The following is a 16,289-nucleotide window of genomic DNA, read 5'->3' as shown; positions in this document are numbered from 1 at the left end:
CAACTCAGAGTGCCAAGGAGCTTGATTGCAGAGGTTGACCAATCTCGAAGGTTGACCGTTAACAACCCATTGTTCTCTGTTTGATAACTAGTTGTCACTCTCTTGACCCCCATCATTCATTACCTATACTGACTGCCTGAACTTTGTCCCTGCCTCAGTTTGCTGAGGAATGTGACTTATCCTGTCCACTTAGGCTAGGCAGGGCTGCAGGTGAATTGCTTTTTGGCAAAGAAAGCATATGGGGGTCAGCACAGTGGGCTCATTTTTATAAATTATTCTCTTAACTTTGTGTTTCCACCATTGTCATCTGTCTGTCCCCTAAACACTTTCAGCCAGACATGGTGGTTCATGCATTTAATGCTAGTGATGCATGGGGCTGAGATAGGAGGATCACAAGTTTTGCTAGCCTCAGCAACTTAGTAAGGCCCTAAGCAGCTTAGTGAGACACTCTCCCCACTCCCACCCCCCAAAAAAGGACTAGGAATGTGGCTCAGTTGTTAAGCACACCTGGTACCAAAATAAATAAATAAAAATAAGTAAATAAAGACCATTCACTCCAAATTACCATAACTTATGATCCTGCTAAGGGATTGTCACTTCCTTGTTTCTAATTTTAGCCTTTCCAATGTGTTTCTGTTTTGTGTTGTGTCCCCCACCCCAAATCATCTGTACTTCCCCACTGTCCCCAACACCCTCTCTCTTTCAGTACTGGGGATTGAACTCAGGGCATTGCACTTGCTAGGCAAGTGTTCTACCACTAAGCTGTATCTCCAGCCATTTTAATTTTTTTATTGAGACAGGATTTTGCTAAGTTGCACAAGCTGGCCTGGAACTTGAGATTCTTTTGCCTACAGCCTCCCACATTGTTGAGGTTATAGGCATGCATCACCTTGCCCAGGTCAGTCTCTCCTTTGATTGTTTTCTTTTGTCTGGTTTTCAGACTTGGTCAAGGTGGCGGAAACAGCTTCTTCATTGCCAGAGGGAGAGTCAGAAGATGGTCTCTGCAGTGCGACACCATCAGTGCTGGCAAAAACGGATATCACTGAAGGCCTGGCTTGAATACCTGCTTATGCGCAGAGTGAAGAGACAGCAGAACAGTAAGTAGGGAGGCCCAGGCTCTCAAAATAGAGGGTCTGGTCACCAATTAGTTTCAGAAGTAATAACACATCGAAATGTGATCACTCTACTTCCTGCTGCCATTGATTCTTTATGAAAAAGAAATATAACTATGTTCTACAAATTTTGGTGAAAGAAGATAAAGGACAAAAATACATCATTCTCAATTCACATTTATTTCCTTTTGACCTTCTGTGCATATACTTTATTCATATGTGGTTTTAATTATTGTGATTAATACATGTATTCTATTTCAAATAGTGTTATTAATATTGGGATTAATATGATGTACCTATAATTTTGTATTGTGCTTTTTTTTGACATGGTTCCATGTCTTTATTCATCATGAATGTTATTTTTTTTAATTATAGAATTACTTACCTTAATTTGCTTAGTCATTCATTCTGTTGATAGATTCTTGGATTATTTTTGTATGTCCTCAGTTGTATAAATGTGTGTGAGTTATGATGTTGAGTTTTTTGGATACTATTTTTATGGTTTATTTCACCAATTAATTTTAGAAGTAATATCAACATGTGATCACTAGTACACTTTTTGTACTTATTCATTGAGTTTACATAGAAGTAAGTCAAGCACTGTGCTGGACACTGGGTTAGGCTCTCCTGCTTTCACCCAAGCCTCCCTGCAAAAATGTAGTCTGCCAGCTCTGTCTCTGGGAAGGTTTTACCATGTCCTTTGAAAATAATGATAGATGAGCACTAGAATAGTTAGTGCTGGAAGGTGGAGTGTGTTTAGCATGATGAGCTACAGACTAATGCTAAGTTGCTGAGGTTAGCTTTGAACTTGCCATCTTCCTGCTTCCAACTATGACACTTGAATATCAGGATAGACTGCTTTCCAGTTCCTGAGCTTCAGCTTATTAGGCCATTGCGTGATTAGTGTAAAAGGAGTTTGACTAGGATCAGCCTGGCTGAAAACTTTTCCCAACATGGTGACCAAAGTTATGTGTCATTGACTAGGTCCCTGATTTCTATCCTGGAGGAATCTGTGTAGTGGTAAAAGTAAAACAAAGTCCTCTTTAAAAGCATCATTCCTATACATCAGTAGCTAATGAGAAGCCTCAGTGCTTGAGTAGATTTTATTGATTCTTCTTCCCTAAAATCAGAGACCTTTTTCTTTCCTTGGAGAGAGCAGAGATAGTTCAGAGATTCCTAGTGTTTAACGAGCTTTTTTATTTTTGGTGCTGAACCACTGAACTATACCTCCAGCCTAAAAAAACTTAAAGGATTCTTTTTGGAGCAGCCTTAAATCCTTGCTTTCTGCTAGTAGCAGGTTTCAGTTCATCTTACAGATACTTTCAGCTCATATCACATCTGGGAAGAGCAGCACCTATGTTATTTCTCTGTTGCAGAAATGGCAGAGCAATTCTACCATGTCACTGTGCTCCAGATATACTTCTGTGACTGGCAGTGGGCCTGGGAGCAGAGGCAGAACTTGTATGCCCACCAGGCCCTGGTGGAGGAACTGGCCAAGAGGATGGCCCTGAGAAGGGCCTTCACACACTGGAAACACTGTATCCTTTTCAGCAACTCAGGCCTGCCTGCCACCTCAGCCAGACCAGCCTGAGCTCAGCACCATGTGTATACATGTAAGGTGAAAGTATCTACCGAACAATTTAAGCCAGTTTTATCTCTGTTGACCTTTTAAAACTTTTAAAACTGGGACTATACATACAAACAATTACTTATATTTATAGTTTAATGAAAAAGAATAAAATGAATACCTGTGTATTCATCACCTGACTTAAAAATAGAACATTGTTAGCAGTCCTGTTTGCTTCCCTTTTTATAGCCACCCCCCCCCAGGTAATCCTATTGTCCTATTATTTTTTTTCTGTTATCATTTCACTGCTTTTTTTCTTTAGATGATGATGATGGTGGTTGCTGGGAATTGAACCCACAGACACTTAACCACTAAGCTACGTTCCCAACTCTTTAACCCTTTTTATTTCTTATTTTGAAACAGGGTCCCATTAAGTTGCTTAGGGACTTGGTAAGTTGCTGAGGTTGGCTTTGAGCTTGCCATCTTCCTGCCTCAGCCTCCTGAGTTGCTAGGATTACAAGTATGTGCCATCACACCTTGCTCATTGCTTTTTTTCTAGCCATTAGATGGTAGAAATAGCCATAGCTGTGTATTTCTTGATGACACCATTTTTATGAGCATAGTTTCCATGTATTTAGCTTTTGCTTTGTGGAGCATTATGCATTATCTTCTCAATCCTTTTAGCAATCCTATGGTGTAGGTATCACCATCTCCATTTATAGGTTAGGAAACATATTCAGGGAGGCTAAGTGATTTTCATAGTATGGTAAGTCTTTGGCAGAACCTAGATTTTTACTCCTGTGCACATGTTCTTAATCACTATCCCCACCATAGTATGTGCCCAATATGAGAATTTTCAATACTTTGGATGTTCATCCACACATTTGTTTGTTCATCAAAGTCTAGCTTTGTTTTAAACTTGTGCATAAGTGCTTGGATATGGGAAAACTCTAAGACTTACAGTAGTAGTTCATTGTTTATTAGGGAAAATAGACATGAAAATGGGTCTGGACAATATGGTAAGATAAGTGCTGTCAAAGATTTGTATCAGTTCTTGGTCTTCTAGCAGAATAGTTGAGAAAAGGGCATTTCAGGTGGAAGGAAATGGCATTTACATGGCTTACAGGTGAGGAAGAGCATTCAAGAATCTGTAGTGAGTTGTGAGCGGGTCTGTGCTGAGGAACCAGGCTGTAGACCTCTGGTGTGCAGTGCCCAGGAAATTGTGTTTTTTCCAATGGCCATGGGTAGCCTATGAAGGTTTTCATGAAGACAAGTGATAGTTAGATTGGGCTTTAGGAAGGACAGTTCTGGATTGGAGGAGAAATGCTAGCTAGCCCAAGGAAATCAGTGTTGTGAAGAGTCACATTTAACCAGTTATATGAGGGACAAGTCACATGAACTGCTGGGGCAGAATGGCAGGGAATGGAGAGGAGAGACCTAGGAGGAGAGCAGATGGGTGCGGCAGCTGAGTAGATTGGGGAAGTGGGAGGATAAAAGCTTTGAAATAGCTCCAAGGTTTTTAGCTCAAACATCTAACTGGATCTTAACACCAAAACAGAATACAGAGAAGGAGGGGACTGGGGTTGTGGCTCAGTGATAGAGTGCTCGCCTAGCATGCATGGGGCACTGGATTTGATCCTCAGCAACACATAAAAATAAAATAAAGAGATTCTGTCCACCTAAAACTTAAAAAAAAAAAAAAAAAAAAAAGAATTCAGAGAAGGAGCAGGTTCTGCTTCTGTTATGGTGATTTTGAAATGTTTACCAAAATCAGTGGTAATTTATCTCTGGTACCTTTTGCCTCTTATCAAGTGGGCATCCAAGGGGGAAGGTAGCAAGGCCAGCTGTTTGATAAATAACTCATATGATTCCCCTTTTCTACTGTTTTCTTGGGTCATCAGAAGACAGAGGTGGATATTATCCCACCTGCAGCCATGACCTTTTAGGTGGATGTGCAGGGTATGAATCTTGTTGAGACTAGAGGCCTTAACTTCTTGGCAGACGTGCTGCTGTGTGCAGAAGAAGCTGCTCAGTGTGAAGCAGCAGAAGGGTACCACCGGCGCAGCCTGCTGGTAAGAGCAAAGCAGCCTGGTATGGTTCCGCTCTGAAGTCTCCACCCAGGGACCCTAACTAACTTTGGCTTACTGAGTGCAACCAGTTCCACACTAGCTTAGTTTTAGTCATGAAACCGTTTTTTTTTTTTTGTTTGTTTTTTTTTGGTTTTTTTTTATTGTGGGTATCCTTGTTTACATTTTGGATCAAGAAGGTAATGGTATAGGGTCAGAGGGATTCAGTGGTCTAGTCCTGGGGGGTTTTATATGATCTGATCCTTCTTTAGTGGCAGAAGACTAACCTGTAACAGATGCAATGCTGAGCTTGAAGCAAGATCTGGGTAGTGAGTTTCTGTGGTACCCAGTTCCTCTCTCCCACCCTTACCACATGAAGTGGTCTTCAAAGACTTTAAGAAGCCCTTCAGTTTCCATAGAACACATAATTAAAACCCTTAACTTCTCTTCTGTCACAGAAAACAAAATCCCAAGGTGTAGGGCAGTGATGTGAGCAAGAACTGGATATCCTGCCCTTACCCCAAGCCCCCTTCTCTCCAAGGATTCCTTCTACCCCACTCTAGCAAAATTATATTTGTAATTATATAAATGTATGAACTGACCCTTATGTGGCATAAAAACAAACAAAAAACTACCATAGGCAAAAAAAAAAAAAAAATCTCTTTTTTCCTTTGAGAGAGATAAGCTGATGTTTGATCTTTATCTCTGAAATTCTCATGTGGGTCTTGGGGGGATCCTCCTGGTCGGAGATGAGGCAGTAGGCAGTGGGCTAACCAATACTACTGAGTTCTGCAGTGCAGGCTGGCTTGTATTAGGCTGTCTGTTGAATTTCAAAGCAAGGAAACTCTCAGGGAAATGGAGCAATCCTGAGTAGCACTTGTAGAGCTTTTTGCACCCTGATTCTGGGACTGGTTTCCTCTGTCTATGCTTATTTCTAAGACTTTACTGATTCTGTGTAATCACTTGTGTCCTTTCTTTTTTGCATAGTATTTTTGCTTTAGAGCCTTAAAAGACAATGTGACCTGTGCTCACCTCCAGCGAATAAGAAGGAATCTTGCTTACCGGCAGCATGACATCATGGTGAGGGTTATCTTCTATATCAAGGGAACCCTTCTGATAGTTAATTTATCCTCCCCCCCCCCCGTACCCCTTTAACATATGTGCCAAAAGATTTGTCCAGATTTTAGTCTTTCCCCCACCCCACTGCTGGGATTAAGCCTAGGGCCTTGTGCGTGGTAGGCAAGTGCTTTATCACTGAGCTACATCCCCAGCCCTTAGACTTCAAATCTTAATGTCTGTATCATTCAGTATCTGCATTAACTTTTGTGACTGGCTTATTTCACTTAGCATAATGTATACTTTTTCTTAAAAATGACTGGCTTTTTAAAAATATTGTCCAGTTATTTTGTAAAGCATTCCTTATTCTCATTTTATTTTGGTGGTGGTGGTGTCATGGTGCTGGGGATTAAACCTAGGCCTTGTGCATGCGAGGCAAGCACTATATCAACTGAGCTATATCCCCAATCCCTAGCCCTTTATATTTTTTAATTTGAGACAGACCTTCACTAAATTGCTGAGGCTGGCCTTGAGTTTAGGATTCTCCTGCCTCAGCCTCCTGAGTTGCTGGGATTACAGGCATGTGCCATGGTACCTGGCTGTTGATTGCTTCCTTTTGAAGTCATTTTATTCTAACAACTTTCTATAAACTAAAAGTTGGGCCTAAGGGCTTGAATAATTGGAAATTAAAACATTTTTGCAAGACTACTTATAGGTAGTAATATGTGATAAATTAGTTTTAATTTCTTTTTAAAAATATTTATTTATTTTTAGTTTTAGGTGGACACAATATCTTTATTTTATTTTTTTATGTGGTGCTGAGGATCAAACCCAGTGCCTCACACATGCCAGGCGAGCGCGCTACCATTTGAGCCACATCTCCCGCCCCAAATTAGTTTTAATTTCTAAAGTGACTTTAAAATGGTTTCACCTTCCATGAAGCCATGACTAGGAATAACTTCTTCGTCCAAATTTCCACAGACTGAAAGAACCACCCCTTTGACTTTTACATTGGTCAAGGACAGCTCCATAGCTCAACCATAATTATTTTGAAAGCTCATGTGTGTTTGCTGTTCCACATTTAGGTAATACCTGTTTGGGGGGAACTCAGGGGTTTATTGTAGTAAGGATTCACTCACTAATAGATAAAGAGTGATCATTTTTACTTTTCACTGTAGTAAACTTTCATTTTTCCCCTGTTTTACCTTAGCTGCTACGCAGATTCTGGAACCTCTGGCAGTTTCAGATTGAGCAAAAGGAGGAAAAAGAGCAGCATTCCTTACTGCTTGCAGCCTGGGGTCACTACAGGTAGGACTCTGGTTTCAACTTACGCCTCTCGCAGACATCTTATGATTCTTAACAGTTTTCCAGGAGTGATCACTCACCCTGTTGTAAGTTAGTGCTATAGACAGACCTTTTAAGGGCAAAGGCCATGTTGTAAACCAGTGATTCCTGAATTTTCATGTTGCTTTTGGCTGATCAAGTGAGAAGTAGAATAGAGATATTTTGTACTGGGCCTTGGCCCTCATAGTTTGAGGTATGTGTTTGGTTGCTTACTGCCTTAGTCTTTCAGGCATTATGATGTTCACGTCTTGGAATTTATGTACTGGTAGTGTTAAAGAGTCAGGCCAGTAGCTGTTTGTGGCTCAGTCTTGAAGGTACAGGGAGTCCTCAGTATTCTAGAGCTAGTCATTCAGTTAAATAAATATAAAAATAAATAAAAGTACCATATCTGTGAGGAAAATTCATAATGTGTAGAAGGAAGTATAGAAACACACCTGTAATCCCAGCAGTTTGGGAGGTTGAGGCAGGAGGAACACAAGTTCAAAGCCAGCCTTAGCAACTTATTGAGGCACTTAGCAACTCAGCAAGACCCTGTCTCTAAATAAAATATTAAAAAAAAAAAAAAAAAAAAAGGACTGGGGTTATGGCTCAGTGGTAGAGCACTTGCCTAGCATGTGTGAGGCACCGGGTTTGATTTTCAGCACAACATATAAAAACAAATAAATAAATGAAATAAAGATCCATCAATAACTGTTAAAAAAAAAAAAAAAAGGTGGGGGTGCTGGAAATTTGGGTTGGTGGTTAAATGCCTCTGGGTTCAATCCCTAGTACCAAAAAAAAAGTTGCTTGTTCCCCTTCCTGTAACTCTTAATTCTTAATTCCTCAGAGGTAGCCATTATTAACTTTCTTACTGTCAGAAATGTTTGCTATGTTCAATATCTTTTTCTTCCCTTTCTCTCCCTCCCTTCCTCACAATAATTTGCATAGTTATAGGTCCAGTTCTGGAGCATTTTATATTATTTATTCTTGTTGCTAGGGATCAAACTCATGTCCTTATACATGCTGAGCAGACACTGCGCCATTGAACTATATTCCCAGGTGTTTTAGTCAGCTTTTTTGCTGCTGGGACTAAAAGATCTGACCAGAACAACTGTAAAGGAAGAAAAGTTTGAGGGCCCATGGTTTCAGAGGTGTTAGTCCGTAGAAGGCCAGCTGCATTCCTCGGGGCTCGAGGTGAAGCTGAACATCATGGCGGGAGAGTGTAGCAGAGGGAAGCAGCTCATATCATGGTGATCAGGAAGCATACTGAGACTCTACTCTCCAGATACAAAATATGTAGCCCATAACCCTACCCCCAGTGAACCACTTCCTCCAGCCACACCCTACTTGCCTCTAATTACCACTCAATTAACTCCACCAGGGATTAATTGATTAAGTTAAGACTCTTAGGACCTGAGGCAGGAGGATCATGAGTTCAAATAAGATTGAAGAAGGTTCTCCTCAAAACCTTCTTGTATTGTCTCACACATGAGCTTTTGGGGGACACCACATCTAAACTATAACACTAGGCTTGGAGCATTTTTAAGCAAGAATCCAAATCAGAGTTGACAGGTTTCATGTTAGGTGTCTGGTTCTTATGTCCTTCTCTTCTGGAATGAAACTAGTAAATTTGTAGTGTGCGTTTATACCTCCCGAGAACTAACTGTACCTGGATTCACCTGACTTAAAAATAAAACAGAATTTTAAAAACCTAAAATCCAAAAGTATGAATTGATAATACCTTGGTATTCTGTGTTTGATTTCAGGGTAACATTGCTGCGCAAGTATATAAAATTATGGTTACAGTATATGCAGAAGAAAAGATACAAGCAGGTATGGAATACTTTAATAGCAAATAGCTCTACTCTTACATTCTTGGGTTTGGAAAATGCTTACACCTTGAAATCTTGTTATGATTTGGAGGAGAAAGTGATGTAAAAAGCTCAAAGGTATTTCCTTCAGTTTCCACCATTGTTTTATTTTTTATTTTTTTGGTACTGGGAATTGAACTCAGGGGCACTCAACCACAGAGCCACATCCCCAGCCCTATTTGGTATTTTATTTGGAGACAGGGTCTCACTGAGTTGCTTAGTGCCTTGTTGTTGCTGAGGCTGCCTTTGAACTCATGATCCTCCTGCCTCAGCCTCCCGAGCCACTGGGATTACAAGTGTGCACCACCGCGCCCAGCTCCATAACTCCATTATTGTTACATAACTCCATTCCTTCATCTACTACAAAAATGCAGGTTTTTCTTAAAAATCAGTGAGCTCTTGTGAGCCATTTACATCTTTACCAATTCCATCCCTAATACTATATTAAAAAAAAAAAAGCAACTTTTTTTTTGCAGTACTGGGTACTGAAGATTGAATACAGGGGTGTTTTCCCACTAAGCTATATCCACAGACCTTTTTATTTTTTATTTTGAGACAGGGTCTTGCTAAGTTCCTGAGGCTGTCCTTGAACTTGAGATCCTCCTGCCTCAGCCTTCCGAGTTGCTAGGATTATAGGCATGTACCACCACACCTGGCAGGAACTACTTTTTTTAGGAAAAAAAAGTGCCTCCGACACTGCAAAGTACTGAAGATACAATTATGATACAAAGGAGGCAGAATTCTTGTTCTCACAGGCTTACAAATTAGTGCCAATGTGGCACGTGAGTGTGATCTCAGTGCTGGGTCTAATGATTAGGAGTAGCTGTTTGGAATACTGAATCTCATGAGAAGGATTTCAAGTTTACATTCAGACTCGGGGATGTTTGTTTAGTTAATAATATCTGCATGAAAAGGGCCCTTCTTAGGCAGGCACAACCTGGCACTTGCCTGTTATCCCACCAATTTTTGGAGGCTGAGGTAGGAAGATTGCAAATTCAAGGTCAGCCTCAGCAACATAGTGAGACCCTAAAAAATGTAGTGAGACCTTGTCTCAAAAGTAAAAAATACATAAAGGGCTGGATGTGGCTCAATGGTTAAGTGCCCCTGGGTTTAAATGCTTCTTACCCCCTCCTCAAAAAGACCCCTTTGGCTGACCTTGGCAGTGAATCAGAGGAAGACACAAACCAAACTCTTCAGTTATTTTTGTATTGCCCTCCCCACCCCCATCTCCATCTGCTGCTAGTCTCACATGTGAATCTCAAGTTTTTGGCTGGCTCCCCATGGTTTTGGGATAGAATACAGTTTTTAGCAAGGCATACAAGCTTTTCTGGGAGCTGGTCCCTCTCTATTTCTGTCTCTCCTTTGCATTACCAGTCTTCCTTCACAGCTGCACTCTGGCCAGTTGAGTTGCCATTCATTCCCGAATGACCTGTGCACATGCTTGCCTCTCACTATACCTGTAGTTCTCTGTGCCTCACTATCCTTCTAGGTCAGGTGTTTCCCTCTCTTCCACACTCCCAACCCCACCAACTTGTGTAGTTTATCATTGCACATTTGTTTCTGGCCCCTCTCTCCTGCCAGCCTGTTAGCTCCTTGGGGGTATAGTATGTCTCTCATCTTGACCACAGTGCTCTGCATAGAATATGTGCTAATGTGTGGATAAATGAATGCACAAATAATGCATGAAGTGCTGTTGATCATGTAAGAGTTTTTCCCAAGTATCCTCTTTTTTCTGGGAGTTTGGATGGTACTAATCCAGGACATAGATTGTTTTGTTTTGTGTTACCTTGCCTTCCATACATAGAAAATGCTTAGAGTTACTGCACTCTTTGATATCTCTTTGGATTATGTGGCCATTTATTCTCTTAAGTGTATTTAATGCAAGGTCAACAGAATGTCTCTAGGCCTTTTAGAAAATGACTTGAGTGCCAGGGTGGAAAGATTGGGTTTATTCCAGGTAGAAATCAAATGGTCCCTTTATTTCCTTTCCAGAATAGAATCTTTCCTTGACCCTGGGGCCAAGCACAGGTAGAAAGTCAAGGGTCAGCATTCTTTCCTCTCTTACTGTTCTAACTTTCCCTGCTTTTGAAGGCAGAGTTTGAAGACAGGTCCAAAAAGTAGTAAGAGCACTGTTTGATTGCCTTTAAAAACCTTTAGCTAACAATCTGAATGGCACAGTTTACATGTCCCACAAGCACATTTGTTCTATTTTAGGAAAAGATAAAAATATTATTTATTGTGGGTTTTTTTCTTTTTAGAAAGTAGTACATACAGAATGGCAAAATGTTTGTTAATTGTTGAAGCTGGAAGACAGGTTCCTGGGGATTCATTAAACTTTTGGTTCTACTTTTGTTTATGTTTCAAAATACCATAATAAAAAGTAAAAATAAAAGCAATGTATCAACACAATAGAAAGTTTTAAAAGTGCACAAAGACAAAGAGGAAAAATAAAGAACTCATAAGCTTGCCTGTTATAATGACATTTGGTGAATAAATCAGATCTTTCCTCTGTGTGGGTAGGAGTATGTGTACCCATGTATTCCCCCCCCCCACACACACACACGCATATGCACAATGTTCTGACTATCACTAAAAAAAAAAAGTCCCCCCAAACTCTGTGGCATATAACAAGCATCATTTTGTTATGCTTAAGGATTCTGATGCTCATAAATTGAAAAAGGACATAATAAGAATGGCTGGTTACTGCTCCGTGATTACTGGAGCCTCAACTGGGAAGATTCAAATGGCAAGAGTTAAGAATCATATACAAGTTTCTTCACATGCCTCTGGTTCATGGATTGAAATGACTCAAACACTGGGCTCAACTGGGAGTGTTAACCAGAGAGTGTCTGTTTATGGCCATGGTGCAAGACCACACATGAACTTCCTCACAGCATGGTGGTTTCAGGATTATCAGATATCAGGGCTTCAAAATTAAGTGTTCCAGTAAACAAGACAGAAGATGTGTGGCCCTTCATGTAGCCCAGGAGTTACCTGGTATCACTTTCACTGTGCTCTTGTGGTTAAAGTGGAAAAAGCAGTCAATATCGCACCCAAATTCAAGGAGGGGGAACATAGGCCAATTCTCTCAATGAAGGAGGATCAAAGAATTTGAAGCCATATTTTAATGGCCTCCTCTACATTCATATGTCTTTCTCCCCCAAAATTTTGGATCTTGGATACATACAGATTCTTAAGTCAGTGTCTATTTTGCTACTGATATATCAGTGAAATGATAGCCTTTTCTAATTACATGAAATGTTAAAGAATCTGTATGAGCTGGACATGGTGGTACACACCTATAGTCAAAGTGGCTCGGGAGGCTGAGGCAGAAGGTTTGCGAGTTCAAAGCCAGCTTCAACAACTTAATGAGGCCCTAAGCAACTCAATGAGACCCCGCCTCTAAATAAAATATAAAAAGTGCTTCAGTGGTTAAGTGCCACTGGGTTCAATCCCCCCCGCCCCGCCAAAAAAAGAATCTGTATGACAAATATATAATACAGAAAAATTAAGACATACTATAGGGTTAGAAAGAAGTATGTATATTTAAAACAAATATGGCAAAGGGCTTTTGTTGGTTGGTTGATTTTTTTGTTTGTTTTTTTAATATTTATTTTTTAGTTTTAGGTGGACACAGTATCTTTATTTTACATTCATGTGGTTCTGAGGATCGAACCCAGTGCCTCATGCATGCTAGGCCAGCACTCTACCACTGAGCCACAACCCCAGCCTGGTTGGTTGTTTTTTAAGGTATTAAACCCAGAGGCACTTTACTGAGCTATATCCTCAGCCCTTTTTTAATTTTTTTTTTTTTTAAATTTTGAGGCATGGTTTCACTAAGTTGCTTAGGGCCTCACTTTGCTGAGGCTGGCCTCAAACTTGCAATCATACTGCCTCAGCTTCCAGAGTTACTGGGATTATAGGCCTGCAACATTATGCTTGGCCTAATGACATCTTTTTTCTTTCTTTTAGCTGTAACTGCAGGCAGTATTCAAAGAGTTTTGTAGTCTCTTCTCTGTGTTTTATAAAGGTTTCCTTTATCCTTCAGTGTTAGCCTCTTATAGCACTGCATCAACCTTAAAAGGGCACCTAATGACATTTTTAAGGCTCAAAAAATCCATACACATTTGAGTTAAATGCTGACAGACAATAAAACAGGTAATGGGTGTGAAAATCTCTTAAACATTAGGGGAACTATATACATGAATATGCGCAATGTATGTATGTATATATGCATATTGATCTAAATATATATGTGTATACATATATATGTATTTGTGTTTATATATATGAAGAGATGCTCAGGCCATGTGTCATTAAAGAAGTGAATAGATTTCAGCTGTCATATTTTACTTTTCTACCTAGCTTATTGGCAGATATCAAACATGATTTTTAACTTTTTCTCAATTTTATGGTATAGGAAGGAATCTTTCAAGAATATGACATAGAAGGTCATTTGTTGTGGGGGTGGAGAGAAAGCAAAGCAAAAGACATTTATTATTTTGTGTTAGCTCCTGCAGGCCAGAGCAGACAGTCATTTCCAACAGAGAATCCTGCCTACTGTCTTCCACACATGGAGTAGATTCTGGAGACGGCACCAGCAGGAAAGTATCCTCAACACAAGAGCAGCACGTTTTCACAGGTATACCCTACAACTCTTCTCTGCACTCACATCTAACTATGTTGACCACACAGCCCATTTGCTTTGCTTCTAAGCCTCCCAACCCCCAAACCACTGGTTTTTCCTGAATTTTCAGTAATGTGAGCTTATTGATTTTATGTAGCAGGAATAGACAGCCAGTATCTCCACTGAGAAAACTTTTGCAAGTGCTTTAAAAAATAGCCTGTGTTTTATGTTCCTGTCCTCCTTTCATGCTGCTGAGAGTTCGATTAAAGTCTCCCATTAGCTTCCTGGATCAGAGTGTGGTGGGACCTTGCATTGCTTAGCAGGCATTCTTGAGTATAATTTCCCTGAAATATTTAGTTCCTGTTCTGCAAGCTGGCTTTTTGAAGTCTGACATTATAGTCATCAACAAAATTGGAATGGCCAAGGAGCAGAGCTACATCTTTTCAGCACCACAGGGACAAAGTTACCTGTAGCAGGTCTTCACTGCATGTTGGTGGGATATAATGAAGAAATCATTAATTGCTAACTGTGTGTCAGCCACTGTGTGGGCATTATATGATGGAAGAAAGAAAAAATATATATATAAGCTCATTCCACTTATGATATGACATCTTATTTTCATTGATTTCCTTCTCATAGTAGCCCTGAAAGAACAGGTTCAGAATGATAAATGACACAATCAGAGATAAGGTTTTAAATCCACATGTATTCCAAAGTCCAGGTAATTTCCACTTGATCAAGAGAAAGGTCTTTCTGATGACTTTGTAGGAGCTTTAAATTCTTATAAGATGATAAGGCTGATACATAAGTAACAATTGAAAAATAAGAGAATAGATCAGTCCAAATTATGTCAGACCACAAATCCTAGAGCTCAGAATTGGTGCTAAGGTGACTGGGGAACATGAAAGTACTTCGGGAAGGCTTCCTGTGAATCAGGAGGGTGAAGATCAATGACTGGAGTCACAAAATGAGAAAGGCCAAACTGTGGATTGGACTGGTCCTATAGACACATGATGGACAGATATTTGGGCAGCTGACAGTTTTGGAGATTACCCTGAGTACAGTGTACATCATCTTAGAATGGAGAGGTGACAGGGTATACACTCAATGGGAAAGTTGGGTGGTGATCTTGAGTTTGGTGGATTCCAGGTGCTAGTTTGAAAGGATCACCCAGAACTATGGGGCTCCTGAGTACAAAGGCCAAAGGAATGTTTTTAGGGAGTGGCCATGGGAATAAAAACTGAAAGAGGACAAGTCTTGTCTCTACCTTTATCTTGTAGATAGAGTGGATTCACCTTTACCTAGTTCCTGTATTGGTACCAGAATGGTATAAGATCCATTTGAGAAATTGCATTAGTACTAATAATTTGTTATATTGGTTCTCTTGCTTTTTTGTATTTTACATGGTATGGGGACCAAATTCTTTAGGGTACTTTCCAAATGGTCAAGAGGAACCTCTAAAAGGAATTTTGCTGGGGAGCAGGCTTGGGTGATGTTAGAGCTATTACTGGAGACCAAGGCTGGAGAGTGAATTGGAGGCAGGGAGTAGCCAGGAGACTTGAAGGACAGTTAAGGCCTGATCTAGGTTTTGTACAGTTCTTGATGGTTGGACTTTTTAGAAAACTTAAGTTTTCAGGTACTTGCCTTCCTGGTTTGTGAGGGAGCTGAGGATTTGGGAGTCTGACTAGCAAGTAGTCAATCAGGCCTGAGTTCAGACCTTTGCTCTGCCACCTGTGACCCTCGGCAGTCATTCATACGCGAGTCTCAGTGTCCTCAAATAAAAAGTGGAGATGGTTTGATACTAGTCCCTGTCTCATAGTTTGTCATGAAAACTAAATGGGATAATATATGTAAAATACAAGCAGAGTGATCAGCACAAAATAGAAACAATCCCTCTAGCCCTCATAATTAGTTTGACCTGTAACTGCCAGGGTAGATAAATGTTTATAGCATTGGTTTGGAGTTTAGCAAATAAGTTTCAAAAAAAATATTTATTTTTTGTGAGGTATGTCTGAGGAATACAGATAGAATTTAGAATCTCATGAATTATAACTAAAATTATGATCTGTTAGTCTTTTAGTAAAGTATACTGAGAGTGAGACAAAACTAGCTTACCTTTTATAAAAATTGATACAAAATTTATATACAGTGAAAGGCACAGATTTCAAGTGGTTTGATGCATTTTCACAAATTATGGATAATCAGCATTCCATCAAGATATTTTTACAGGTTTTTTTTGCTACTGAATTGCCACATAAATATTCATCTATTTCTGAACTTTCTTTTCTGTTGTACTTATCTGTTTGTTTATCCTTATGTCATTATCATACTCTCTTGACTACTGTATCTTCATATTTTTTGAAACCAGATGGCAAGTCCTTCAATTTTATTCTTGAAATTTCAAGGCTGTTTTGTGTATTCTCAGTCTATGTGCATTCCCATATAAATTGTATCAGTTTGCCAGTTTCTATAAATAATCCTTTTGGGATTTTGTTTGGGATTTTACTGAATCTGATACATTTCTCGTTGCGGGGTGGTGCAGGGGAGTACCAGGGATTGAACTCAAGAGCACTCAACCACTGAACCATATCCCCAACCCTATTTTGTATTTTATTTAAAGACAGGTTCTCACGGAGTTGTTTGGGGTCTTGCTAAATTACTGAGGCT

At 39.9% G+C, this 16,289-nt stretch overlaps 2 protein-coding genes and 1 non-coding gene across 7 annotated transcripts in view; 1 reads left to right on the top strand and 2 right to left on the bottom strand.

Moving 5' to 3' along the window:
• Window positions 1–16,289, bottom strand: part of Pisd (phosphatidylserine decarboxylase) — a 121,946-nt gene that overhangs the window by 36,438 nt on the left and 69,219 nt on the right. The gene's annotated exons all lie outside the window — the stretch shown is intronic.
• Sfi1 (SFI1 centrin binding protein) overlaps window positions 1–16,289 on the top strand; it is a 75,451-nt gene that overhangs the window by 39,924 nt on the left and 19,238 nt on the right. For all 4 annotated transcript variants that reach the window (XR_009226265.1, XM_046439430.2, XM_046439431.2 and 1 more), the window contains exons 9-15: window positions 941–1,097; window positions 2,489–2,650; window positions 4,681–4,751; window positions 5,733–5,825; window positions 7,012–7,109; window positions 8,891–8,957; window positions 13,507–13,637. Coding sequence is in view for 3 of the 4 variants with exons in the window: in XM_046439430.2 (XP_046295386.1) it covers window positions 941–1,097; window positions 2,489–2,650; window positions 4,681–4,751; window positions 5,733–5,825; window positions 7,012–7,109; window positions 8,891–8,957; window positions 13,507–13,637 (779 nt within the window). In the remaining variant the exon portion in view is untranslated. The remainder of the gene's footprint in view (window positions 1–940; window positions 1,098–2,488; window positions 2,651–4,680; window positions 4,752–5,732; window positions 5,826–7,011; window positions 7,110–8,890; window positions 8,958–13,506; window positions 13,638–16,289) is intronic.
• Window positions 12,966–13,084, bottom strand: LOC124089475 (small nucleolar RNA SNORA26). Its single transcript, XR_006850744.1, has one exon. It is a non-coding gene; the product is annotated as a small nucleolar RNA SNORA26 (small nucleolar RNA).

Source organism: Marmota monax, unplaced genomic scaffold, assembly GCF_021218885.2.
Source record: "Marmota monax isolate L192 unplaced genomic scaffold, Marmota_monax_Labrador192_F-V1.1 WCK01_AAM20220418_F8-fsc00253, whole genome shotgun sequence".
Taxonomy (NCBI): domain Eukaryota; kingdom Metazoa; phylum Chordata; class Mammalia; order Rodentia; family Sciuridae; genus Marmota; species Marmota monax.
The sequence above is the reverse complement of the archived record's forward strand: the minus strand, read 5'-3'. Positions and strand labels throughout refer to the sequence as shown.